At 41.0% G+C, this 27,582-nt stretch overlaps 1 protein-coding gene across 1 annotated transcript in view; it reads right to left on the bottom strand.

Annotated features, from left to right (window-relative positions):
* prickle2b (prickle homolog 2b) overlaps positions 1-25,192 on the bottom strand; it is a gene marked incomplete at its 5' end in the record, with an annotated part of 78,633 nt that extends 53,441 nt beyond the window's left edge. Inside the window, 2 exons of the mRNA XM_079218578.1 lie at positions 24,498-24,583; positions 25,151-25,192. Of these exons, the coding sequence (XP_079074704.1) occupies positions 24,498-24,583; positions 25,151-25,192 (128 nt within the window). The remainder of the gene's footprint in view (positions 1-24,497; positions 24,584-25,150) is intronic.
* Between the last annotated feature and the right edge of the window lie 2,390 nt (positions 25,193-27,582).

The raw sequence follows: 27,582 nt of genomic DNA on the forward strand, positions 1-27,582 counted from the left end.
CACACACACACACACACACACACACACACACACACACACACACACACACACACACACAAACACACACACACACACACACACACACACACACCAAGGATGTAGGATGTGGTTACCACCACACCATTATGTAAGCCCTCCAATACCTGTATATCATCATATTCTTCCCACCACGGCAATGCACACCACAACCTCCACTATTCCTCCCACTGTCTCGAGACTTTCTCTCGCAAACAATAAAAAAAGTAATTTGCGAAGAATTTACTCACTTTTCCATTGAGAGACTTCCCATTGTGCTTTTGCTTTCGGGCTAAAAGGCGCCATAAAGGTTGTCAGATGGGCTCATTATGATTTGTTGGCACTGAGCAGAAGTCATCAGTCACAAGGGGGCTGTCTGGCTGTATGGCTAGATGTTGGTTAGATAGATGGAGCTAGATTAATGAGCAGACAAATGACCCCTGTACATCTGGTGTTAACATGGATTCTGGGTAATTAGATTCTAATTAGATAGACTCTTCCACTCTGTTTGAGTGGAAAATGCATGAAATCCAGCTGTAAATGCACCTGAGAAGCTCTGAAGATCAGAGTAGTGTATGCAAGTATGCTGGAGAAGTACTCAGTATTAGTGGTTAAATGTTTATTTAAAGTGTATATGCATTATAGTACTATATATATATATATATATATATATATATATATATATATATATATATATATATATATATATATATATCTAGGAGCTATTAATATAGAGAAAATACATAAAAATGATGAGCCTACAGCCATCCTCGCAGCTCTGTGAGGCTGTACTAAGGAATAGTGGCCCTTGGAGATAAATGCTAACATTAGCATGTTCTATGCTGATGATAATGTCAACCATGTTCACAATCAGTTCAACATATTAGCATGCTAACGTTTGCTAATTAACACTAAACACAAAGTACAAACAAGGCTGAGAGTTTTGCAGGTATCGGTCATAACCAAAGTATTGGACGAATTAAAAACACGACCTGATGATAAATTAAAAGTCCCGCGATCACACAAGTTATTAAGGTACACCTTCTGGGGAACATGAATGTCTGAAAACAATTACGTGGCAATATGATAAACCATCGCTGCCGGGCTACGAGCATGGCAAAATAATACAGAATATAAGGCGGTGGCACAAGTAAAAAAAACAAACGTTGGCTTTGTCAGGTTGAATCAAACACAATGTGTATATCATGTGTATACCAGCGATGCACATGTGCTCCCATTTCCTCCCACAATGGAAAAACAAGCAATTTCAGTGAATAGCATCTAACTTGTCCATAAGTGTGAATGTGTTGTTGTCGGTCTGTGAAGCCTGCTGTGATTTGCTCCAGCCCTCCATTAACCTGAACAGCAGGTAGAAATAAAGGATGGTTGGAAGGATGTAAATATGGTCCAGCACAGAAGCTGCAGACCGAATCTGAATTTGATGGATGGAGTGTGACATGTATTAAATCTAAGATTTTGTTCTAAATCAATTCAGATGAATTCTGAACATCACCTTGACAACCCACGGGGCTGAAATGTAACGTACATGACATACAAAGATAATTACAGAGTGCTGAAATAAATTATGCATAGTCATGATCCCTTCAATGTGACACATCACACATCACAGCAATGAACAGCAAACTGCATCTTCGGCAGATTTGTCAGCTATCAGCGCAAACTGTATCACTTTGGGTTGATATTCATATCTGAAATGAACATCAGCACTTTGACTGACAACTAGTTAGGCCGAGAGGAGAGGAGTTGGGCATCTGTTAGTGTGCGACAATGACTAATTTCTCCCGTTCTGTCTCCCCGTCTCCTCCTTTCATCCTCCCCTTCATCGCCCCTTCCTCCCTCCCTGACTGTCGGTCTCGACGCTGGGGTCCTATCTGTGTCCAGGTTTTTTTTTCTGTTCATGGTTCAGGGCTTCTATCTGCCTAAGACGATTCCCTTGTGGCGCCATGAAGCGAGACAGAGAGGAGAGAAGAAAAAAAATCTCATTAAAGAAGGGATCATCTGCTGTCAACCACCGGCCCGGCCCCAGCCGAGCTTGGACATAGAGAAAATATAAATGGCCAGAAAGACCCACCAGCAATTTGGAGCGCTGCCATGCAGCACATTGCTTTGTGTCAGCCGATTATTGGACAGTGTAGTTTATTAAACGAGAAAGACTGTGGGAAACCTCAAAACAATGGAATATATGAAAATCTGCTGATGGAAATAACGGTCATCAATGCTTTCTTTGTTTTTGTTAGGTTGTATGTAATAAAATACATCGGGGACAGACAGAAAAATGAAGCGAGAGCTGCATCCAGCCGCATAAAGCATGCATGAGCAGAGGCATTCACTCTGGGCTTCGGTCTGAAACACGACAAACCCAAAGAAGACTTTACTTTGCTGACGCAAAAAAACAAAGTGGTAAAAAGTTACGAAGCTTAAATTAATTGCTGGATTTGAGGCATTTTCCGAAAATGTGATGCATAAATAAATCTCATGAGAAGCTGCACATTAGAACAGAGAATAGGGGAGTGCAGTAATAGTATTAGGCATGCAAATTACTTTCTCATTCATGTATCTACTCATTTTTTTTTTTCAATTTACCAATAAAAAAAACAACTATCAAATATTTAATGTCATTAAATGAAAGAAAGCAGACACATATTCTTATTAAGAAAGCTGAAACCAGCAGAGGTTAGACATAAGCTATTTTCACGGCATTCTGACATGTTCCAGCAGAAAAAGCACATGTAGAACTAACGACAAGCGATGGTTGCATTCAGCAGAAGTATCCCAATAATCCCCGTCAGTTAGCCGACATGCACACAGACAATTTTCATAGCAGACATTTTGAGTTGTCAGAGCAGAAAAGCCACATGTGTAATTAATAACAATAACCAGGCCTGCAATTCACTCCACTGATATTACAAAAGTTCAATTAACTCGTCCTGAGGAAGCAGTTGTGTCATATCATCAGCTTTGGAGACACTTTCCAAAGTTTGAAAAATTTATCCTGATGGTGCAAATATTTCATACGTAATAAATGGGAAAATTACCTTTGCATGACTTTTCACATGATGATCATAAATGTCCGGAATCTCAAGTTTAGCAATTTCCTGCTCACTATATCGTAATATATGGAGTTTAGGGATTAGTGAATGAGTTAAGAGGAAGCGATTTCAAACAGCCCATGTTCATAAAATATACTATTGAGCTAAAAGTAGATGAATTAAATCAAATAATATATTGATTAATAATAAATGAAATCTAATTGTATGTACTGTTCTACTTTTAGCCTTAGTTAGTAATTACATCTGAATTTATTTATTTTATTAATTATATTTGATTTTTCAATGTATCTAAGCAAATTTTTATTAAAATTAACCTTATCATTTAATTTTTATTTTCAATATCTCAATGTATCTCAACAGGGAAAGAGCCGCCCCTTCTAAAGCTTAGGACTTCTCCCTCAATACAAGTTGTTATATAGATGCTTCCTTGTGCACTTTGCGACGGATCCTGGAACTCGTGTCGTGTCCTTTGATCATTTACTCGTTGTAAAGTCACAGTAAAAAACGTTCTAATTTGGATAATTTTTTCAAACTCCAGAATTTCTACTCTGTGTTGTTATTGTAGAACCAAAAGAAATCCTCTAAATGCTACTTGCTGCCCTATTTTTCGAACTCATACTATCCACACCACTTGCACTGCAAATTTTCTCCTGAAAAACTTTCATCACCTCATCCCAAAAAAATATCCCTTTCGAAAATTCAAGCACTCATTAGCTGAAATTAAAGTGAGGTTGTCTTTTGCACTTCAAAAGGTAGAAAAATGTAAATCAATGTGAAAACAGGAGATCATGAGAAAAAAAAGGGATGCAGACAGAGGAAGAGGAACTTCAAAGCATTGCTGTACTAAAAAATAATCATTCCTTCTGGTGGTGGTGGTGCAACAGGTCACCATCTTTGTACAGCACACACACACACACACACACACACACACACACACACACACACACACACACACACACACACACACACACACACACCTACACACACACACACACACACACACACACACACACACACACACACACACACACACACACACACACACACACACACACACACTTCTTCTCACCATCTCACTCCCAAGAGGAGCATGTGCTGAAACGCCCGGCCTCTGCATCTTCTCAAACTCAGCCAGTGATGGTGTGACCTCTCCTCTCTGGTGTCTCCCAGTCAAGAATAATTTCCTGTGCATCAAAGCTCCACCCCTGTGTGGTGCACTCATCAGACAAAACCAAATGTTCCTCTGGGGTGGTTTAATCAGAGGTGACGCTTTAATAAAGCCAACACACAGGTTGGTTTTGGCAGAGAGCAGGCATCCACAGAAACCCGTCTTGTTTCCACTGACATCTCGAGCTCTCCAAGTCTCCTACTTCGACCAGGGAACTGTACACTGCACAGAGCTACAGACGGGCTCAAATGGCAGATGAAGCCCATGCGGCTCATTAAATCCCTTCCAGCAGACTAATGCTAGTTGATGGTAAAGCCAACCTGTAAGTTTCTTGAGAAACTGCCCTGTAACAGACAGATGTAGGGCACATGCGGCATAGTTTATATTTGCAGTTTGGAAGAAGAGAAATGGAATAAAAGTCGGGAGTGGGGTTAACTGTATCCTGTATGCAAACGTGTGAGTCAGTGTGTATGGTATTAGCCAATATGTAGCCAATATGTACAGTATGTATATGGAGTATGAGCCAATATGTATGCATGTGTGTACCATATGTAGAACAAATTAAACATCACACAAATCATTGACAAGTCTGGTGTGTTGAGCAGGTCTGGCCTTGGATGCTTCTCCAGCTGTTGGATTTAAACAATGGAGAGAGGAACTGTATTGTGTCAAGGATGTTCTGTGTAGTGTTGAAAATACGTCTTTACTTTCATCTCTGTCTTTGAAACTTAAGTAAAATATATTGAAGCCTGAAAAAGTGGTGTTTTAGAGTCTTACGCCAGCCGTGTCCTCTCATTGACCAAATACATATTATTTAGAGGACATAAAGAAAATAACTTGTGAAAGAGAAGCTGTCAACGGCAAACAGTTCACATCCCACTCAGGACAGGACCTTGTGTTATGTACATGTCCACACAGCCACAATCCTGCGTCAACATTTTTCCATTAAGGAGCTAAAAACCTGTCTCCCAAAAAGAATAAATTGATGCTGTCGCAATTCAAACCTATTTCGAGACAAAATTGCAGTGAAATGGGATGACTCATGCAACAAAGACTTTCAGAAATATCACTGAGAATAGTTGAAGAACAAGCTGCCGTGACGCAAGAGGACAACAGCAGCGGCGTGGGTGTAAAAATACACCGGCTTGAACTGAAGATATGGCATTCATAAGCATGATGACGAGCAAAGCATGTCTCATTTAGAGTGTTTACCTCAAACTTTATTTAAAAAAAAGCAGAGTACCGAAAGGCTCTTTTTAGACTCCTATAAATGCCTTTTAGCCAAGGGACTGAAAAACACACCGACCCCAAGACAATATAAAAATGTAACCAGCTCTGGACTCGAATGGCTGGTTTTGATGTGACTCAGTGGCCTTATTGGCCTAAGATCACACCCCACCAAAGCTCTTTTTCTTTCACAGTAAACTATACACACACACACACACACACACACACACACACACACACACACACACACACACACACACACACACACACACACCAAATAAACTGTGTCTTTCCTGTTCCCTAAGAACAAAACTACTGAAAGTAGGATCAGTTTTTAGGTGTGGTCATGTGTTCGATGATCATGTTGGGCATACAGGTATATCTATTGACACACATGAAATATGCTAAATTCCGTTCATTGGTTGCAATAAGTCCAGATGGCGACGGCCGTAATCCAAGATGGCCGAACTTGAGTTCACCAACAATGGGTGACGTCACGATGACTACGTCCACTTCTTATATACAGTCTGTGGTTGAGATCCAGTGGTATTCATTTTCATCCATTTCATGACCGATTGCACTCTCTTTGGAAGTCTTTGCATTCATTATGTATCTCCACTCATTTAATCAAGTTTCCCTTCGAAGGAGCAGTCCAATGTTTTGTGAAACCCCCTGCTGAGAGTTGGAGGAGAGGATAAATATCCGTCTGTACTGTAAAGCGATGCAGCTGGTTGGCTTGCCACAGGGGCATTCAAAGCATTGATACTGTGCAGACTCTTCAGTTTTCATGTGAAGCTCAGCTAAACACATGCTGGTGGTCGCTTCATATTAGTCTACAGATTCTCATTGTGCGTTATCAAAAGACATACAATAAACAGTCAATTACAGAGCAGCAAAATGGTATGAGAGTGCCAGAATTATTGTCTCCTGCTGTTGGTCAAGATTGTTTGAGTCCCGAAATGCACAAAATTTCACCAAGCTGAAGACTTTTTCATTCAATAAACTTGGAGCAGTTCATTCCTCAATGCCAATTGTTCTTTATTTCTTCATACTGGGTTTGCAGATTCATGGGCTGAAATCCAATCATCTTCCTGAATTGCAATGACTCAGATATTAGCCCTGAATCAATGAATGAAAGCACTCTGAAATACGATCATGACGGATGCCCACTTAGCTAGTGAACCCCAAAACTATAGCTGCCCCTCAGCCAGGCTAACCTCTGGACTAAAATAAGTCCCACATGTGCACATTTGGCAGGAGCGCGACCCTTTTAACCTTAAACAAGGCCTATGCTCGGCCTTTGCTAATGACACCCCCACCCTCCCTCGTCTGGTCCAGGATCGCTGACTGACAGTCATGGTCTGCACACACGACCAAACACACCAGATTATTGGGCATGCACACACGCACACACATACATACAAACACACACAGGACCTGTGGAGGCTGGTTTTGTGTTGATAAGGAGGAGGTCAAACAACAGATGGCTTCCAGAGGATTAGTACGACTCAGTTAACTTCTAGTTAAACAAACACATACACTCACTGTTGTATTAAAGCAGTGTTATGAAAGTTATCATGACGTTTTCTGAGTTATACTCTCAAATAAAAGCAGTAAAGTATATTTACCTGCAATACAACTGTTATCTATGCTATATATTCACATGATATCAGTTCCTACCAACTCCTGACCTCAAACTGGAGTTTGGAACCCACAAAGGATTTTAAAAAAGGATTGAAAAGGTAAATCAGAGGGGTCACAAGATTCTTTTTTTCTGATGTCTCGTAAATTGTTGCTTTTTATTGTCAAACCTAAAAACGGTCAACATGAAACATGAGAGGAATATCCCCCTGTGACAGTGGTTTGAAAGTGGGTTGTTTTTTCTTGAAAAGGTCACAAGCTCAAAAGAGTTGGGAACAAGTGACCTCCCTATTTTAAGTGATTCATGATTATTTTTATATCAAATTAGAAATATTTCACAAAAAAAGAAAATGGAGAAATAAATAAGAGAGAATGTGCAAAGTGTGTGCTGCGCTGACTGTATTATCATGGTCACCAGCTTAGCATATTAGCTTGCCAACACCTGCTAATTAAGACTCAACACAAAGTAACGCTGAGGCTGATGGGAAAGTCCAACAACAAACCGATTGGCCAAATGTGTAACCCCTAGACTGACATTAGTTATGCCTCTGCTTCCTCTTCTTGTTTCATATATTATATTGCATGGTTAAACCTCAAAAGCTCAACAACAAAAAAAAGCAGCATTTGAATGAAAACCTCACAGTATGGACAGAGAAAAAAATATCCCAAAGTTATTTGTATAAATGTAATTTTAAGCTGCAACGAAATGCCATGACATATTCACAGAATAATAACATGCAAGCTATTAATTGCATTCGTAGATAAGGAACTGCATGTGTATAGTTACAATAAAAACACAGTTTCAACAGTTACGAAACTGACACTTCCAAGCAACAGCGGGGCGAGAATCTCCTTACAACACAAGTGATGCTCGACATGAGCGTGTGGAGGCATTGATGTTTCTTCTCCATTGTGCAACCACGACTGTACACTTTTTAGGCCAAGCACGCTCACACTCCGGGAGCCTTGCCAAATACACAGAGTGCTCTGTGGATGCTTCGCAGCTGTCAGGCAGTTATCATCACAGTCGCTTCCACCGAGACTCGCGAAGCTCGGCGTCGACCAACATTATGATTCTGTCCCCTCTGGGGTGAATTTCCAATTCTGCAGAGGCGGACTTCTGAGAATTAGATGTCTATATGTACAACCATATGCATGTGTAAGACTCACAGGAACACAGAGGACACACACACACACACACACACACACACACACACATCGCATTTGTTATTACTCTCTCCGCATCTGCTGGAGCACACAGGTGTCGAGAAACCAAAATCAAATTGCATCAAGCAGGCAGGCAGTGAGGCAAGAACAAATTACTTGTAACTGTGTGTGTGTGTGTGTGTGTGTGTGTGTGTCTGTGTGTGTGTGTCTGTGTGTCTGCGTGCGTGCGTGTGTGTGTGTGTGTGTGTGTGTGTCTCAGCGACAGTCCAGTGTAGATCTATTGTGTTTGGGAAGCAGACCCATTCACTCTCCCTTCTGTTGTCCCACATCATTAATCAGACCAGACAGAATAAAGTCTCTGTGCTAATAATATGCACCACTAGCTTAGAAGCTAACCCAATGAGGACAACTCAGTTAAATGTAAAGCTGGAACCAGAGAGCAAGATAGGACACAAGGGGAAACAGTAACCTCACATCCCTAAAACTCTCTATATATATTGCATATATGCAATATCCTCCAATAGTAGCATTTTTGAATTGTTACTCTTAACATTCAATTCCTACAGAATGTATGATGAATAGATTGCAAATTACTGTCATTATATGTATTAATCTCTGCTGATTCACTCTAGTTCATATAAATTAACTGTCACACCCTCAGTTTGGACAGTAACATCAGCAGAGAGTCGGCAGAGCAACAACATAACAAGCACAGCCGTATTCATCAATTCTGGCAGACGCAGACACATATGGAAACAAGTAGAAATCCACAAACAACAGATATAGACACAAACACCTGCAACCATCAACCATTCTCCTTGTGCTCTGGTTTTTATTATTCAGGGACTTGGAGCCCAGCTTGTCTGAGTTGGAGCATCTGCAATTCAAACAGGCCAGAGGTGGAGCTGGAACACAGTGAGCAGCCCGTCAAACAGGCCACACACACAAACACACACACACGCACACGCACACGCACACGCACGAACGCGCACACACACACACACACACACACATGAAAGTTTAGTTTCATCAACTAGGCCTCTATGCGTGTCCTCAGAATGAATGTGCAGGCCTGTCTGCATGTTCTCACACACACAAAAACATAGAAGGAAGAACTGATGGAAATTATAATTTTCCCCCCCGACTCGATAATAACAAGGTTCTGATGTAGAGAACAAAAAGGTCAGTGTGTCACATAAGGACTAACAAAAGACCATTTAAACAACGCATACATGCTTGGGGTCCCGCTGCTATCCGTCCCATCTTGCATTGAAGTTCAACTGGAACATGAGATTGGATATTTGAGCTGACCACCATCTGACAATGAGGAAAAAAACTAAGACACGCTTTCTGGCTCAGATGTCAAGCTATTAAATATTATAGGTTAGAACTCTGCAAAGGCCATTCTTCGTATGCTGCCAAGCACGGGCAGGCACGTGTGGCAGTGCACACAATACACACACACACACACACACACACACACACACACACACACACCTGCCTCAGGACATCCCTAGTTACACAAAGAGTCTCTAGCATTTAACACCTGCTGTCACCCACGCTGGCCCAGACCTGTCACCTCCCACATGTTACCCACACACACTCGCCACCTGTGTGAGTACGACAATATCAATTTAGAAATCCGGAGAGGGAGGCAAAACATTTACTATTTGTCCCCCCCACCCACACACACACACACACAAACAGTCAACAATCCCTTACCGACCCCATTGTCATTAAGAGACATTTACTCTCATGTGTCAATCAGAGACAAGAGGCTCCTCTGAAAGAACTAGGGCGTCATTACGCATGGGCGGCCATGACAGATGTGGATCAGAACCCAGCTTATAAAAAGGCCTTTAAAGAGGAAAATTGCATTAAAACACATTAGAAGATAAATAAACAAACAAAGCCAAGAGTCTCATAAGTCGACCAGATGGGAAAATGTGCTATAAAACAATATACAGGCCACAAGCTTAGGCAGTGTGATCTCTGTGTTCCCACATGACAGCAGACAGGACTTTCCATCCACTGTGGGTTCTCAAATCTGTCTGTTTCATCACCAGAGCTGCAGGCAAACAATTTACATTTCACTCCGAATGTGCTCGCATGCCGTTCATTATATGTCTATTAGGTTTCTGCTCGGCGAAGACATTAAAGTGGCTGTAATGAGGAAGAAGTTTGGTTTAAAACAGATAAATAAATAACCTCATAGATAAATAAAAAGCGGGAAACGGGGAATGGTCTCGTCGGAATCAAACGAGGAAACAAATTGCACCCCAAGACCTCTTATAAATATTGGGAGTCTTTGATCTCCACACCAAATGAGCGATTCGGTCCGTGGGGGAAATGACGAATGTGTGGTGTGTGTGCGTGTGTGTGAGTGTGTGTGTGTGTGTGTGTGTGTGTGTGTGTGTGTGTGTGTGTGTGAGTGTGTGTGTGTGTGATGTGGACTGTGTACGCCCGAGGCCACATCATTTTACAGAGGGGGTTGAATTGAGGCAAAGCTAAGCTCACTGGGAAAGAATGCATAGATACACAGTGCCGATCACAAGCCTCCCTGACTAAGCAAGTCCAGTCAGCTTTACTGGCCTAAACTGACGACTCTCTGTTGCAGCACATGTGGACTGACGATACCACCGGTACAGAGAAAGGCTCCTAAGGCTCCTAAGGCACAAATGTGTTGCTGGCACAGACCAGAATTATGTCGCCTCAGAGTTCCTATCAAGTCCAGGAAACACAGCAGACTATACATAGAAACTTCAGTATTTGCCCAGAGACGACAACCAGTCGTTACGCTGGGATACTATTCCTGGTATTCTGTGTGTCAATTAGCTTGAGACAATTTGATTAAACTCAACTCTGTTGAGGCATATGCAGCATGTGAGTATAATATAAACCAAAAATAAATATGGGGCCCCTATGGATGGCACCTCAAGACAGTTGCTCACTTGGGAACTAGCCTTGTGTAACATAACCTAAGTTTAAAAATAAAATTACTACTGCAATGTTTGATCTTTTGCCTGGTTAAGCATAAGCTATCTTGGCATCCCGTAACATCCCGTAACATTCCGTCATTCAGACTTTGGATTGTTCACACGTTATTCCACCATTTTTACCTGTGCTGAAAGCTTTGTAATCACACCTGAAATATTGCATAAATAAGGGACTTTGTGTTTTGAATTTATAGCAGTTCATTAACAAGGGAAATCAGAAATTAATGGATTCTAAATAGCTCCTTTGAAATTAGTTGAACCGCTTGTATTTTTTTTAATGACTTTATGTCGACGTAAATATCAATAATGATGACTTTGCAGTCCTTTTGCCATCATTTGTCATTTCCTCAAAACTGAGAAATGAACAACTCAAGTTAAAAGTACTGCTTTTTGTATTAAATGATGGCTAAGAGTTAATCTTACAAAACCTGTTGTATTATTTTAATATCAAAATGTCTGGACAGACATTTAGTACAATAGATACTTGTTGTATCTATTGTAGACGGATTGTTGTATGTCTCGGGGCTTGTGAAGGCTATCGGGAATCATCACACCTGTCTGTCTGCGGTCCGGTTGGCCCGAGATGAGCCCTGTGGTGTGGGAAAAACCTCAGGGCGGAGGATTATACGGGATAAAAGGGGATTTGCGGGTTAAAAGCTGACCTCTGACATGCACACAAGGAACTTTTGATTCAACAGATCAGCTCATTGTGCCTCTGGTCTTTACAGCCACTACTATGGCACTTAACCAAAGTCACATTCACTGTCATGGCTGCACAGGAACACACAGGTTTATATGCAGGGCTGTTACGTGACCGATGAGATGGCTGATGCGACAGCTTGGGACAGAAAGTGTGATCGCACATTACCGACGTTACATCAGCCCCTGCGATTAACGTGTGATACAGCCACGCTGTTCATGTGAATCATCCGCCAATCAACTGGACCAAGTCAAAGGGGAAACTGCATCCCTTCCAGTTTGATTATATTTCCAGGTTCCACATTTAGTTTTTCCAACTCTAACTCTACATGTTTCCAGTGTTGGGTATCATAACCATAGTCAAAGCTAATTTGAGCTCTTTCAACATCAAATTCAAGAATTGTTACAGTCTGTCTGCTAGCCATAACTCCAAGAGTATCAGGTTGAGAGATAAATCACAAGGGGGGGGTTGCAATGAACAGCTACCTTGCTGGAGAGTCACTCCGCTCTCTGGTTTCACAAGATTGTCAGACTTCACAAATGGAAGGCATACCTCCACAGCTTGAGCGCTCTTGGCTAGTCAGTGAAGAAGGAATCAGGGACTTTTCTTTACAAATATATCCAAGTATTGCAACCCACAAATGCTTGGTTTTGATTCTTTTGATCAGCGCCTCTGTTTTATGTTTCACGGGGAGAAGTTAATCAAATGTGCTTGGCAGACACGCCAACTATGTGATATCTAACAAAGCACTATGTGGTATCTAAAAAAGCACGAGACTTTCCCGCTGACGACAGCATCTATTTGATTGAGGACAAAAATACATCAACAAGGTAACAGAAACAAATGAGAACTGACATGTTGAAATAACTTTGATAACTGTATCAAAACCAGGTTGTGATGTGCACTTCAAGTCCAATACTGTACTTTATTTGGGCTGAAGCAACCGAATGCTGATCTTTTGATACTCAACACGACTAAATTTGCTTAAATTTGCTTAAACTTCTCGTCAGAAAAAAAAAACTACTTGCAGTGTTTCCCGCATAATTGCATTCTTAACTGTGTTGAAGAAGCTTTTGAAAGAACTTTCAGATCGTGGAACACGAACACCATTGCGTTGAAACACAGCAAGTAACAACCTTAAAATCTATTTTAAATTCCACTTGGGTATCAACTCTGCCTCCACAGCCCTTTGCTCCTCTGTGCGATGACCACAAGGAGAGAGAACACTCTGACGTCAAGTGAGCAACAGCAGCCTCTTTCTTTCTTGTCTTTTTCTCTTGTATGCAAGTTTACTCCGTCTATCCTCATTTGTTCTGCTCCTATTGTGGTACCGATAATGCCGTACTCGTCTGTTGTCAAGGCAGCAGCAAACTTACAGCACACTCATTGGCTTGGCAACCGGTCAACCTGCACAAATAAACCAGATGAGAGAAAAAGAAAGACGGAGAAGAGAAGAGAAAGCGAGTAGCAGCTCTCTAAGTGGTTTTTAAGCTGAAGCAACAGAGACATGATTTTGTGCAATACAGGTGATGATGGCTTCTATCCGCTTGCTGAGGTACCTGTCGGCATTACTGGCTCCCATTTCCATCCATCTTAATCCAGAATGACTCAATGTCTGGGCCTACGCAGTCTCCTTGCAAACCACAGGTCTTGAAAGCACATGTCATGCTACTTTAAATCCTCCTGTCTGAACTAGCTACAGCATGCACCATGAAAATGTGATTTGTGTGTTTGAGTTCAACCCTGGCACATAGTTCATCTCTTCTGAACTGTATTCGTGCAGATTTAAGAAACAAAACAAAACAACAAACTTTAAAAAAGGGGAAGCTGCAGAAATTAGAGCTGGACAGATAAATGGTCCAAGCTGAGCTAAATGCTAACGCCGTCGCTAACATGCTCACAGTAAAAACAAGTTAGCACGCGGATGTTAACCAGGTATAATTTTTACCATGTCCACCTGAGTTTAGGATGTTAGCTTGCTCACATGTGCTAATAATTCGCACCAAACACAAAGTATGGCTCATGCAGATCAGGGCGTTGTTGTTTTTTATCATAAATATATTTTTTTCAATTTACAATTTGTACTTGCTGATGGCAGATGAAAAGTTCCGGTTGTGTGTCAATGTTCACCCTAGATTTGCGAAAACATGCACACAAAAAACAATCACCAAAGTTATTACTAGTAATCCTTTGGGTAACATGAATGTCTGTTTCATGGCAATCCATCAAAAAGACATTTCACTGACAATTTCAGAAGGCAACCTTATGTTGGGGCTACAGTAAAAGTTAAGGGATCACCCAAGTGATTATGATACTTTTTGAGGACTATGAATTCCAAAATGTGTGCCAATCCATTGAAACACTGCTACCTGTACAAAATCAGATGGCAATCCATTTCTCCTGACTGACCGACACTGGCACAAAAAAAAATAAGCCAATATATCACTATCAAATATTTTAAACTGTCAAATATGACATTGACATTACAAATCCAGAATATTTTGGGCTCTAGCAAATGAGCAGAACCGGAGTCTTTTTTAATCAATATTCAAAACTTTGTTTCAGATCAACACTTCAACATCACGCAGCACAACCAGTCATTGGAGTGGTCGCCCTATTTTCTTGCTGGTTTGTGTGTGCTGACTGAATGTCTCAGTGAAGCAGTGTGTTACTGCAGACCTCTATCAGAGGAAGCTGGCCACGCTTCAGAGCCTTTTCTCATCTCCTTCTTTCTGCCCACCATTCTCTCTGCACCCAGATCAGTTGATAGATACCTGTACAGCTTGGCAATGGGAGCCAGCCTACTCTCTCATCCGTGGACTACAGCCTTCACTTAAGAGCCTCTCAGCTATTAATACTCACACATACACACAGACGCATGGGCTGGAGAAAAACACCAAAAACCCAACGAAGAAAAAGTGTCAGTGACCCAGCTGAACAGAAACAGGAACAGCATCACAGCTCATCCAGCCTATTAGAGACAGCTTTGACTCATGCATAGCTGTGAGCAGAACTTAGACGACACCTCGCCCACTCCTCAGATGATGACAAATCACAAAAAGAGACAGGCAGACAGACAGGCAGACAGACAGGCAGGGGGAGGAAGAAAGAGAAAGAGATGGTGGACGATAGATTGAAATATTAAATTGGGTAAAAAAGACAAGCAAGTGCAATACAGCAGATGGATGAACACGCACACACACAAACACACACACACACACACACACACACACACAAACACACACACACACACACACACACACACACACACACACACACACACACACATACACACACACTTTACAAGTTGTTTTCCAGCTGACACATTTGGTCTTGAGGTATCAACATGCTCCATCAATGCTGCAAATAAGCCTTGTGTTTTTCCCCCAGTGCTGTTTGATGAAGTGGCTCTCTGGACCTTTTCGGAGACGACAACAATCAGTTCTCTCAGGTCAACGTGCCACTTAGGCCAACCAATAATCAGTAGGCTTGCAGAATCAATAAACCAATCAAATAAGTTAACACTGCAGAGTCATCAAGCTCCCATGGCAGTTTGGGCAAATGAGGCTGTGGGTTCCACTGGGAGTTTGGGTCTGTAATGAAAATAGGACGAATCATTAAAGTAATGGGGAAGTCAAAGAGAAACTGTCAGCATGTCTCTAACTTATGAGGTTAACTTAATAAACAAAGTAAGGATCTATGACCATTGCCACACAGTAGCTCTGAGCACTTCTTGTCATTCATTCATTCCTGGGCATTTTGACAATCCCGTACTCCAGTTCATGCATGAACTACATAATACAAGGATGACAACCGGGATAACACACTACAATGCTGTTGTGCAATGCTGACCTCTATTGGCTGCTACAATCTTAAACCTTAAACTCTTTTCCAAAATCCACTGAGGGGAGGGGAGGTCTTCCAAACACATGAAATCCATCAAGGACTTTGTGTTCAAACCACACGGCTGCTACGGCTCTGATGAAGGATTCTCACTTCCACGCACACTCCCCGGATGGGAACAGGTGGCTGGACAGAGAGAACTGGGGGGGATAAAACAAGAGGAGGAGAGAATCAAAGAGGTCTTTGAAGTGGTGCACCTCGCTGCACAGGGCTGGCAGTCTAAACTGGATGGATGGAGGCAGGGAGGAAGAAAGAAGGGTGCTCATGGATGAAGGGTTAGCGACTTGAGGTGGATGCAGTGACGTCACAATCCAAATGAATGAGCACAGAATAAAAGGAAATATACATCAGACCAAAATAGCACTGGAGGGGAAACAAATTAACTGTAAAAAGAAAGCAAATAATAAGAAATATTAAATTTTTCTGTTATGCTTTCATCAATTCAATCTTTCCTGCACCCACCCATTTATTGCTGAATTGATTTGGGACTGAAGTGATTAGTCGACAGCCAGATAATTCATTGTGAACAAAATAGACAACTAAACAATCGTTGAAGTCATTCATTGAACAAAAGTAAAAACACTTGTTATTTGCAAGACCTGTAAACTGTAAACACAGTCGAGGTCTCCAGAGACTAAATTCTAACTTTCCTTCTGGTTCCTCAGCATCTACTTGATGGATTGACACAGATATTCATGGTTCCTATGTGATGTAGTTCAATGACTTTGGGGATTCCCTGACTCTTCCTCTTGCGCCACGAGCAGGTAGACTTTTTTTTTTTTTTACTGAAATATCTTACACTCTACTGGATGGATTGCCATGACATTTGTTGGAAACGAGGCCCTCTGAAAAGAGTAGCCAACATTGAAGTGCTTTTCACTCGGATGGCCAGCAGGGGGCGACTCCTCTGGTTGCAAAAATAAGTATAATTGGAAAGAAGTCTATGAGAAAATGACTCTACTTCTCCCTTGATGTATTACATTAAACATTATAAACATGAGTTTATTATATCTGTGATATATATACATGTTGTTCCTTTTAATTTTTTTACAGACTTAATTTCAATCAATAATAGTTAGTTGCAGCCCCACTCTTCGCCACTATAACAAATCCACTAAGTGTGTTTTCAAGAAACTACAGGGTTACAAGCTGTTAAGACTTGGGCGACCATAGATGGAGCGAACACAACATGGGCATGAATGCAAACTGGCATCAGAAAAACTGAAAAATAGGGTGAAGAGTGTTAGTGTGCGTTATCATTGCTTGCATCAAATGTTTAAGTAACATACAGTAAATTAATGCCTGAACTACATAATTAATGGAAGATTGGCTTTTGTTCAAAGCACAAAGACGAGCTTTAGGAGAGCAATGATATCAGCTTGCTGGTCCAAAGCTGAACATTTCACCAGCCAAATTGCATGAAGTAATGAACAGCAGAAGCGATCAGGATGACATGAGTGAACTCTCTACCGCGGTGGGCGGGTGGAAATTGTCAGCTTGAGCACAGTAAATGCTCACTTGCTGTGCATATGACGGCAGTGAGCCGGCCTCCCTTTATTGCCGGAGACAGTTCAAAGGCAGCTTAGCCTTCATTAAGCCTTCATTAAGGCATGTATCAGCACCAGGGAAAACATCTGAGTGAATTAGCATCGGTAGCACACAGGTCAGGGAGAAAAACGGGGGTTTGCTAATGTGAGAATAATGAAAACTAGCTCCAAGCGGTACAAGGTTACAACCACGTCGTAGTATAATTGTAGAGTGTTTAAATTCATTGTTTTTACACCCAAGTTCAAGTTATATGTTTCTCTCACAGGCATTTGTAAGGTAGCACAACTTTCTATCATTTTACCAGGACCAGTGTTACTTTCCTCCTGCTTAAATGTGGGATTTACAACATCACTAAACACTGATATTGACCTGCACCAGTTCAGTTTTGTATAGCAGTTTGAAGGGTTTTTAAAAAAAAATGTTTAGGTGAGACATAACAGTCACTGTTAATCTCATATATATATATATATATATATATATATATATATATATTAAAATGCAAAGTGAGGTAAGTAAGGCAGGAAATACACCTTTAAAAATGCAAAGTGAGGTAAGTAAGGCAGCTATATATATATATATATATATATATATATATATATATATATATATATATATATATATATATATACACACACGCACAAACACACACACACACACACACACACACACACACACACACACACACACACACACACACACACACACACTATATTCTGTGAGGTCTAAAATGACTTTTCTGATGCCTATCAGTCTTAATTCAAATGCATGAGCACCTGTTAGAGATGACCTTGATAAGAGAAGCAGGGGAAATACTGGAGCTGTGGATCAGAGTAAAGCTACTGCCTTATTGCAGAATTTGCCAGCAAACATTACACAGCTGTCCTATACGATAAAGCTCTAAGACTATATGAAAGAGTCTGTTGGGTCTGATTAGATAAGTAAATTATTCAAGTACAGCGGCGCACCTGATGCAAATTTATAAGTTATTGTATATTTGATCGTGGATCGTAATCTGGACGCTTAGTCTAGTCTTTTGGCTGCTTAGACAGCTGAAGTCATATGATGTGGCTTAGTGTTTCGGTTCATCCTTAAATGTTTTTCTGTTGACAAATATGTCAGTATCTCTGTTGCCACCACATCATTGAAAGAGGATGGCTGAGCCGTTATGTATGCCAATGCAGCTCATTATTCAAATACTTAGTTTTGCATTTCTCTTTTTTTTGCATCATATGCTGCACAGTTATTGTTTACTTTAGACAATACTTAAAAACACGACGATGGAATCAAATTGAATTAAATTGCGGGTCTCTTGTGTGACAGTTCTCATCTTGGACTCAACAGAGGGACTACTGGATTTCAGTGAGCCACATTTTGTTATGTTTGCCTCCTACTGGTCAGTTTAGTGCACTTCGCCACCAGAGAGGAAAAACAGTTGAGAACTGAAGAGAAGAACTTCTTTATACCAGCTAGCTTTTTTTTTAATCATGAAAATATTATCAATCAGAGATAGAAAGGCAGTTGGATTAGAGGATTGTAATCTGAAAAGATAAACAGAGTATTTTTCATTTCACATCAAAATAGCATCTCCTGCCTTCACAATGCTTCACTATAAATATCATAGCTCCTCTCTTTTACAGTGTATACCTCTAGTATCTACAAACAAGACATACAAACATGATGCTGGAGATATAAATATACAGCAAGAAAACAACAACACATAGCTGCCGTAGTCTAAATGACTGATAATTATTGAGCGGACACCCTGACCTTTAAATAGCTCAGCTTCAATATAAAGAGGAGGAGTCCCAGTGGTGAGGGAACAGTCAACATGTAGGTCTGAGATAACAAGGTGAGAAAAGGGCCTTCACTCTGGCATCTCTTTAACCTCATGAGGCGCCGCTGTTCAGGGACAAAACAAGACAGTTTCTTCCATAGACAAAACAAGACAAATTAAAAGAAAATGCATCTATATATATTCCACCGAATGCACAACAGCATTGCACCCTACAAATAGTTTCAGTCAAACAATGTCATGCAACACCAACAATACAGAAGCCACAGATTGTTACAAAAGCAATTACTACAAGCGTAGAGCAACCAAACACCTCGACGGATCTCCTGTTACACGTTAGGAACCCACTTGGTGGATGAGATGACACGACCCGCTGTTATGCCTTTCAGCTCACTGCTGACACGTCCATCTTTGTTTCAGACATGAAGTTAGTTAAAAGCCTCAAACCGCACTCGCTCGCTCTCTGCATCTCCAGCTCCTGAGGTGTCACATGTGTATAATTACAAGCTGCATCTGAACCAAGATGAGAGGGATCATTTCCTCTCTCCTGATAGGGTCTACAAATACACAACCAGCCAATAAAACAGCCAACACAATACCGCTATGTCGCACCAAATCAAACAGAAGAGAGGCGTAAACTACTACAACTGAAAAAGGCAAAAAAATGAAATCATCATCAATGGCTGAGAATACATTCAGAAAACCAAATAAAATCATATCAAGGAATCAGTGCACTCTCTTGCCGACGGTCGTGAAACAATGTGTGCATTCAAAAGGACAAATCAGACAATATATTGGGATTGCGTGCTCGCTTATAACAAATGGGTCTTTACCTGTGCTCATTATTAAAACCCCAGTCAATCTAAACCACTGGGAGAGAGGAAATGAAGAATACTGTTGGAATTCTGCTGAGGTGCCCTCTCTAGCTTTGACCTTTGTGCATGTTTTTTTGTGTCATATCAGCCTGGCTCTTGAATTTTGATGCTGTGATTTCATTGGAATTCAGCAGCTGATCGACAGGCCCCTCGGGATCTCAGCCAGCTGCATGTGTAGTGATCAGCCATGCTTGATCTGCACAGAGTCTATTGCGTTACAGTTAAATAATATGTAGGTAGAATGAAAAAAAACAAGGGGAAATGGCAAACAGGAAGCAGGGGGGGGGGGGAGAGAAAACAGCAGTAGAAGGAAGACCAGGAGACTAGGAGAGAGAAGAGGGATGGAAAGTGACAAGTTCAGCCCAGCGCTGTCTGTGAACCCAAAGGTCAAACTATGATTTATATCAGGGCTCCACAGCTCTCTGCGTTTGCATTATCTGTGAACATCAGTCATACATCACATGACCCCGCAGACCTGTCAAAGTATAACCCCTTCCGAATGAATTTCCTCCTAATGACAAAGACAAAACACACCATTTACACAATAAAAAGCCCAGCTTGACAAGTCATTTGCCTCCTGACCCACACGAGTGCCATCACAGATGTGGCTGCTGCTCTACGAGCCCATGGAGGGGAATAAGACAGCAGGGTAGGGAGTGTTTTCCAACTCTGGAAACTATCTCAACTAAACTAGCTCAAGTGATAAATCAACCGAGCCTCTATTGTGTGGCCCTGACCACCAATGGCTTCTTTTTTCCTTGCTCCCTCCCCTCACCTCATACTGATTCTTCTACTTCTTTGCCGAAATAGCCAAAGCCCTTTCATATGCCGATGCGAGCTGACAGTTTTATTTGCCAGGCAGTCTTGTTAACACAGTGAATAGCGGGGCCGGTCTGTGTTATGCAGATCAGACCGGGTTACCGAGGGGACAGACGTCAGAAAGCCATTCAGGGCTGGGTTAAAACTCAACCCCAGTCCCTCTTGTTCTACTGCAAGCATCTTTTCTCCTCTTTTTTTCTCTCTCACTGCTGCTTTTAGCCAGCTAACGTTTCTGCTCAGGCCCTTTTGGACACAAGGAGAGGCTTTGTCCAGCGCCAGTCAGCTCTGGCAACGAATGAAGTTGTATGTTGTGCTGCTGGCCGGAGGAAATGAAGGAATAGCAAATGGCAAGATCTCATGGCACATATCCTTTGCAGTCTGATTCATGTCTGGACTGACCTAACCCAACCAACGGGTCAAGTGTAACCTTTTAAGCACACATTAGACGCAGCTCTAAAGCACGTCGGCATCGTGCAGAAGAGGGTCATGTGATCGGGTCGATCAGGTAGCACATTTACACTCAGAGCACATGGTAATAGGCCTGGTAATGAGTCTCATTAGCACAAGGAAAATCAATCAAGCCAAAAGGCAATCATTAATAATTCAGAAGGTGCATGTTGTGCAAGGAGAATCTCCTCACATGCTCAACCTGCCCAGAGCAGCTCAGCTTACACAGGCAGACAAGCAGCCAGGTAACAGAAGCTCCTCTTTCATTCGTCCATTCTTTTTTCTTTTATATATATACATATATATATATATATATATATATATATATATATATATATATATATATATATATATATGTATATATATATATATATATATATATATATATATATATATATATATGTTTAGCCACAGCAGGGTGGGCAGAGCAGCCTGGGTGTCATTTTCCACTGCAACTCCCGCCACCTTATCCAGAGAGATCTCAAGGAAGGCTGTCCCAAGTCTTGCGACCAGGATTTTAAATGTTGGGCCTCCACACGCTGAGAGCCGTCCAGATCCATCAACTGTGAAGTATCTGTTCTTGGAAACAATCAGCAGCACCATAAAACACTTTCTACAATTGTGTTTTTTAAGTCACAAGGAAAGAACTTTTTGGACCACTATGTTTGCAGACACGGGTCACTGTGTTTAACATTCACACTTGAGTCAAATAACACCGACTGCAAATTCCTGACGCCAATGTTTTGGTAGGCCTGGGTGATTTTAAATACCCAACACTAGACTGGGTCTTCTCTTTACTCTGAATGGGAAATGCCTCAACACACTCAGTCAACTTACTATAAAAGACCAGGCTGAAACCCCCCAGGAGTTTAGCTTGGTGGGAACATCTTAAACAGAGAGGAAGAAGAAGAAGAAATAAAAAAGACAGAAACGCAGTGCTTTTACTATATATTTATCTATTGAATATTTAGAGAATCATCAATATTTCAGTGAATTCACATGTTGAACGTGTGGCGAACGTTAGGACAGTGCAGTGAAGCCGAGTGCCATTCACTGTAACTTTCTTTTAAAATTAATTATCTGTGAGCTCGATAAACAACAATATGCATAAACAAAAAAAATAATGGTATGGAAATACATACTTCCAAGAGCTTGATAGAGATTTCATTATACACATATACTCTGTCCATCAAATGTGTATGCTTCTGTTTAGCTCTAAGAGGCCGTTCTTACGACTCAGACAAACCGGATACAAAACAGGATACAAAAAAGAGTTGTGTTGAGTATTGGACAAAACATTGCACTTGAACACATCGCAAAGACGAAGCTGCAGCCAACGACCAACTAGCATGAGAGTAAATAACTCTCTATACCATCAGGTTGAGATAGTTATGCATTCATCATTCAAAAAGTGAAACCAGAAGTCATAACACTGCTGATATACAAGCCATTATTATACATACAAGAAACAAAGCAGCGTTTGCCGAACATTTTCACACAACTCTCTCACTCAACAGTTAGCTTTTTACATGTCATTTTGAAAATATTTAGATATTGGAATTATCAGATGCTTTCCACACTTTCGTTTCTCTTCTTTTGTACTGATTTGCTTTAGCTGAAAAGCCAGTCTGAATGATTTCATCATAATAACTCTTTATATTTACATTAGAAATAACAATTTGTTTTGAAACTGTTTTCCTGAGTCAAAACAGCATCTGGTACGTGACCAGAGGAGACGGTATGTGCACACCTGTCTCCTTCATCTCTCCATCGCTGACCTCAGGGTCGCTTAAAGTCCACCACATTCCAAAACACATTACTACTGTACCATATCTTCTGAAATTAGCATTAAAACACATTTATTTTTCCTTCAGAGAAAAAACAGGAAATTCTTCTATGCAGGAACAAAGCCTTGTTAGAGCTATAAAACTGTCCATCAGGCTCCTTTTAGTCTGTGTTTTACTCCAGTCTGTCGGAGGGGAAAAAACTGTACTTTTTATTGTGAGAGTGCAAAGACAGGCAATTAAAGGGCTGCATTCCTGGGCCCGCTGTTGCCCCTGTAGTTGTTTACTTTACAGCAAAGGAGGCATGATGGTCTTTATGATTCAGACCCTCCCATTCTATTGTGGACTACTAGTAAGAGAGAAACTGCCTTAAGAATTCATGGCTGCCATATACAATTTGAATTAGCTGGCTCCAACCTAGTTGACCTTTCTTTTGCCAAGATACTGTAGTTGTATGCCATTTGCTCATTGTTTATGAGGAGAACTGGTGTGCTACAGAATAAAGCAGGTGTGTCTTGGACCAAGTCAAGCAGCTTATTGTGTTCCACGATTACAATGTAGGATTTGTAATCAGAACATAATGTGCCTTTGAGTTTTGTCGATTCTGCAAACTGCAGTGTCAGCGGCCACTAAACAAAACGAAGATGCCACGCTCAGAACATCTCTATGATGTCAGCACTGCCCATAGAGGGACTTTGTTACTGAGTGATTGGTGTTTATCAGAATTAGCTGATAAACTAACAATGTTCAGTGCTCTCCTCGAATGTATGTAATGTTATTGGTACTCCATTCCCCAGAAGAAGTTGCACACATTGGTCACACTCTTTTACACACTGACCTAAACCACTTGCACTTCACAGCAGGATCACTTCTTATGACAGTATACCGTTCTTTTCAGAGCACAAGACATTGTACCTCCTCCCAGTTGTGACAGAGTGACTGCGGAAGGCAGCAGGCTTGAATCCTCCCTGCTGCATGAATGGCCTCTACAGTAAAAACTATTATCTTAGAGCATACAGGGACAGAACAATGGTTTATTCACAGTAATATGGATGGCTGATTCTATTCAGAGCACCAGAGATCTGAAAGGGCTCCTCAAAGAAGAAACCCTTGAGTTGTTGTTTATTTACTAATGCGGGGTTTAACAGCTGGGTTACATGCCACTTTTGCAGGGCAGCAAATCATTCTCATTGTGTACTAATAAGAACACTTCAGCTGATTACAAATTCACATCAGTCTGCAAGAGTGGTTTGATATCAAATGCACGTCTTCGGCATGGAAGTGTATGCACAGTGTGGCCATCGTTGTGATGTGTATGCGCATGCAGTAAATTGATGCTGTTACCTCCATTTGTGCAGGGCAAAGCCTGGACACTGTTCTCCACAGGTGATGCAGGGCTGTCCTCTCTGTGACTCATCTGCAGGGATCAGCTGTGGAGGAACAGGAACAGGAGATGACGGGTCATAGTTGGCTCTTGCTTTATCCATCTAGACAACAACACTGCCTGTGGCTCTAAATGTCAGACTGTCATCGGCTAAGTGGGGAGTACTTATGCGAGTTACTTCACCTGCAGCATCCCTACAAAACCTAAATTGTTTCCAAAGAAACAGTATTATGTGCAACTTAACTCATTTTAGAAGTGGAGTTATTCAAGTCATCTGCATTCATTACAGTGACACATACAACAACAACACATTTTGGATCCTCATAAGTTAAATAAAAATGTGTGACGGGAAGGCATTTAATGTCCTATATTCAACATAACAAGCCACTGGTTGAAAGACTGGTCTTCTTTATCATGTCTCACGCTGTGTTGGTAATGAGACGTTCATAACAGATGTAACTTATACCCTTAGCAACAGGACAGAGCAGAAAACAAGGAAAACTTTACATCAAACAAAAATAAGTCGCATGGATTTTTTTCTTTTTTAAAATGTATTATTAACACATGCGCTAATGGAAACCACCAAACCTCTAACTTTGTTTCGGGTACCTACCGATCTGCCAGAATCTCTCCTTTTATAGCTGCGACTGAACATGACAGGTTTATCGCAGGTCAGTGAAGGCGCAGTCGGCTACTGGCGACAACAAATGGCGCACCGAGGGTACCGGAGATCAGCGCACAGTTGTTAAAATGTCCTCACGACTTTTCCAAACGCACGGAGCCCAGCCTGCGGTGCTCTGCTATTAACCCCCTTCATTAATGAATGGAGCTATTCCGGATTGCAGCTCCACCCTGTTTCCTCACAGCCAATAGAGGACTAGAAAATGACTTTTGAAAAAAAAGAAAAAAAAGAAGCCAACACACTATAATTAAACTTCGTACAAAACCAGTGATGCAAGTGGTAAATGCCAGTGTGGGCGAGGGCTGACGTCCAGCCTGAGAAGATCTCAATGCAAATAGCAGACCTGTAATCTTTGAGGAAATGCATGTTTTATGCTTTCAAACACCTTATTTTCATATAACCACCTTATTATGCATTATGAGTTCCAAGGTCAGAGATAAATTTCATTGTGCCAAAGGATTCAGTTAGAAAAGATGAATATATATTACAAAAAATACTGCTCAGTCACAGTGTAACCTAATGCAACCCTGACTCATCTATCCACTGTTTAATTTCTGTAAAAATACACTGTTAGATTGTGTGATTGCTTCTTTTGTATTATAATTATTCTATAGTATACTTATGGTTTTCAATCGGCATCTTTAGCGTTCATGCAATCTTATTGCCACTCCATTTAAAAAGAAAGAAAAAATAAGAATAAAATAAATAGTGTGTCTAATAGAAATAAATCCGTCCTCAACTGTTCATGGCATTCCGCCCACAACATTGAGCATACCTACACTTTAGAGAGGCTGACAGAGCTGCATAATAGAGCAGAGCCTTGAGCAACATATGTGTCTAGAAATGATAATATAGTTTCAGCACATCTTGCCAGAAGAATGCCCGAGTCAGAGCACTCTCACACTGAGGCTGTGCCGCTGAAGCCCTTTTCTCTGGTGATGAATAGTAGGCACTTGCTGGAGACAGGCAACACTGTCAGACCACCGGGAAGAAAAAATGCGGAAGCAAACACTTCTTGTGACATGAATAGAGGTTAGGAATGAACAACGGTGATTTAGGAAATGCTCAGAGGGTAGGTACAGGAGAATATTGTCATGATTGGGAACAGGAGGAACGAATATTCATGTTGTCCCTAATATAAAAGTGTTTTTTTAGTACCTTCCATTTAATCTGCAAAGACAGAAATGTTTCTAGTCAATAACCACAGATATTCAAAGCTTGAAATCAAAACGTGCTTGAGTGTAATGACTGTGAACCCTGGACTACAGATGCAATGTGAAGGTCTCTCCACACTCCAACCATCCCACCACAAGGTCCTCTCTGCATCTTTTTCGATTGCATATATAATAATATTATTGCCCGTTTACACATTCAGAGAGAAGTAAGCATTCACTGCTTCACTTGCAAGTATTAATGTGTTGCATTGTCTACATGAACATATGGATTATAGCTGCTTTGAAACCAACATGACTAACTTAACTCCAATTTACTGACTATTGAAAAAGTAATGCTCAAAATGGCACTCACTGTGTATATATGAAAATTCCCTGATTTGAATGCAACAGATGTATGTGGTTCTTTAATATGAATATGTTCTAACATACTTTCTGTCTTTGATTGATTCTCATCATATGAGAGATGACATACTATTAATATCAGAAGTTGGAATATCTTTAAACGCTTATATCTGTCAATCCATCAAAAGCAAAAGGGAGGTGCTACTCTCTTTCTTGCTCTTTCATCTTCTTTCCCATTTTTTGGAGCAAGAAAAAGCAGAAAGGCAGCGGCAGGTATTGATGCGTTAAAATTATTCTGTACGTAATTTTATTTCGAAAGAGAAGCAGCAAGTTCTCAAGGACGGACCGGCAACCCTGAGACACTGGTGGATAAAGTAAGGACACATCCTTGTCACATATCAGCAGTAGTGATGAGAGTGAGATAGAAACAGAGAGGAATGAACAGAAGACAAATGCAGTCATTCTTGATACAGATAAACACGTACTTTATCAGCATCCACATTTTCAGTGTGTGCATGTGGGCCTGAGGCTTACTGTACTACTGAGCCTCAGTTCAAAGCCATCCTAGATTACCTTGAGGAATGATGATGATAAGGATGGTAGAGGGAGCCGACTATGGGGACTCATGACTTTAAAACTCCCCTTAAGATTAAGACTTAAATTAAGAGCCTAAACACTGTTGGCAGAATCCAAAACAGATTGCATGCTATTAGGAGCAAAATCTCCTTCTTTGGTTGTACAGTCACCAGGACGGAGAGAGTGTCAGCATATAGCGGATATTAGGCTTTATTTTCTTATTTTTCCTGCTGTCATTGTGGATAACGGCCTTCATAATCTGGGATTTCT

This window comes from Taurulus bubalis, assembly GCF_910589615.1.
Source record: "Taurulus bubalis genome assembly, chromosome: 5".
In the NCBI taxonomy this organism is placed as follows: Eukaryota; Metazoa; Chordata; class Actinopteri; order Perciformes; family Cottidae; genus Taurulus; species Taurulus bubalis.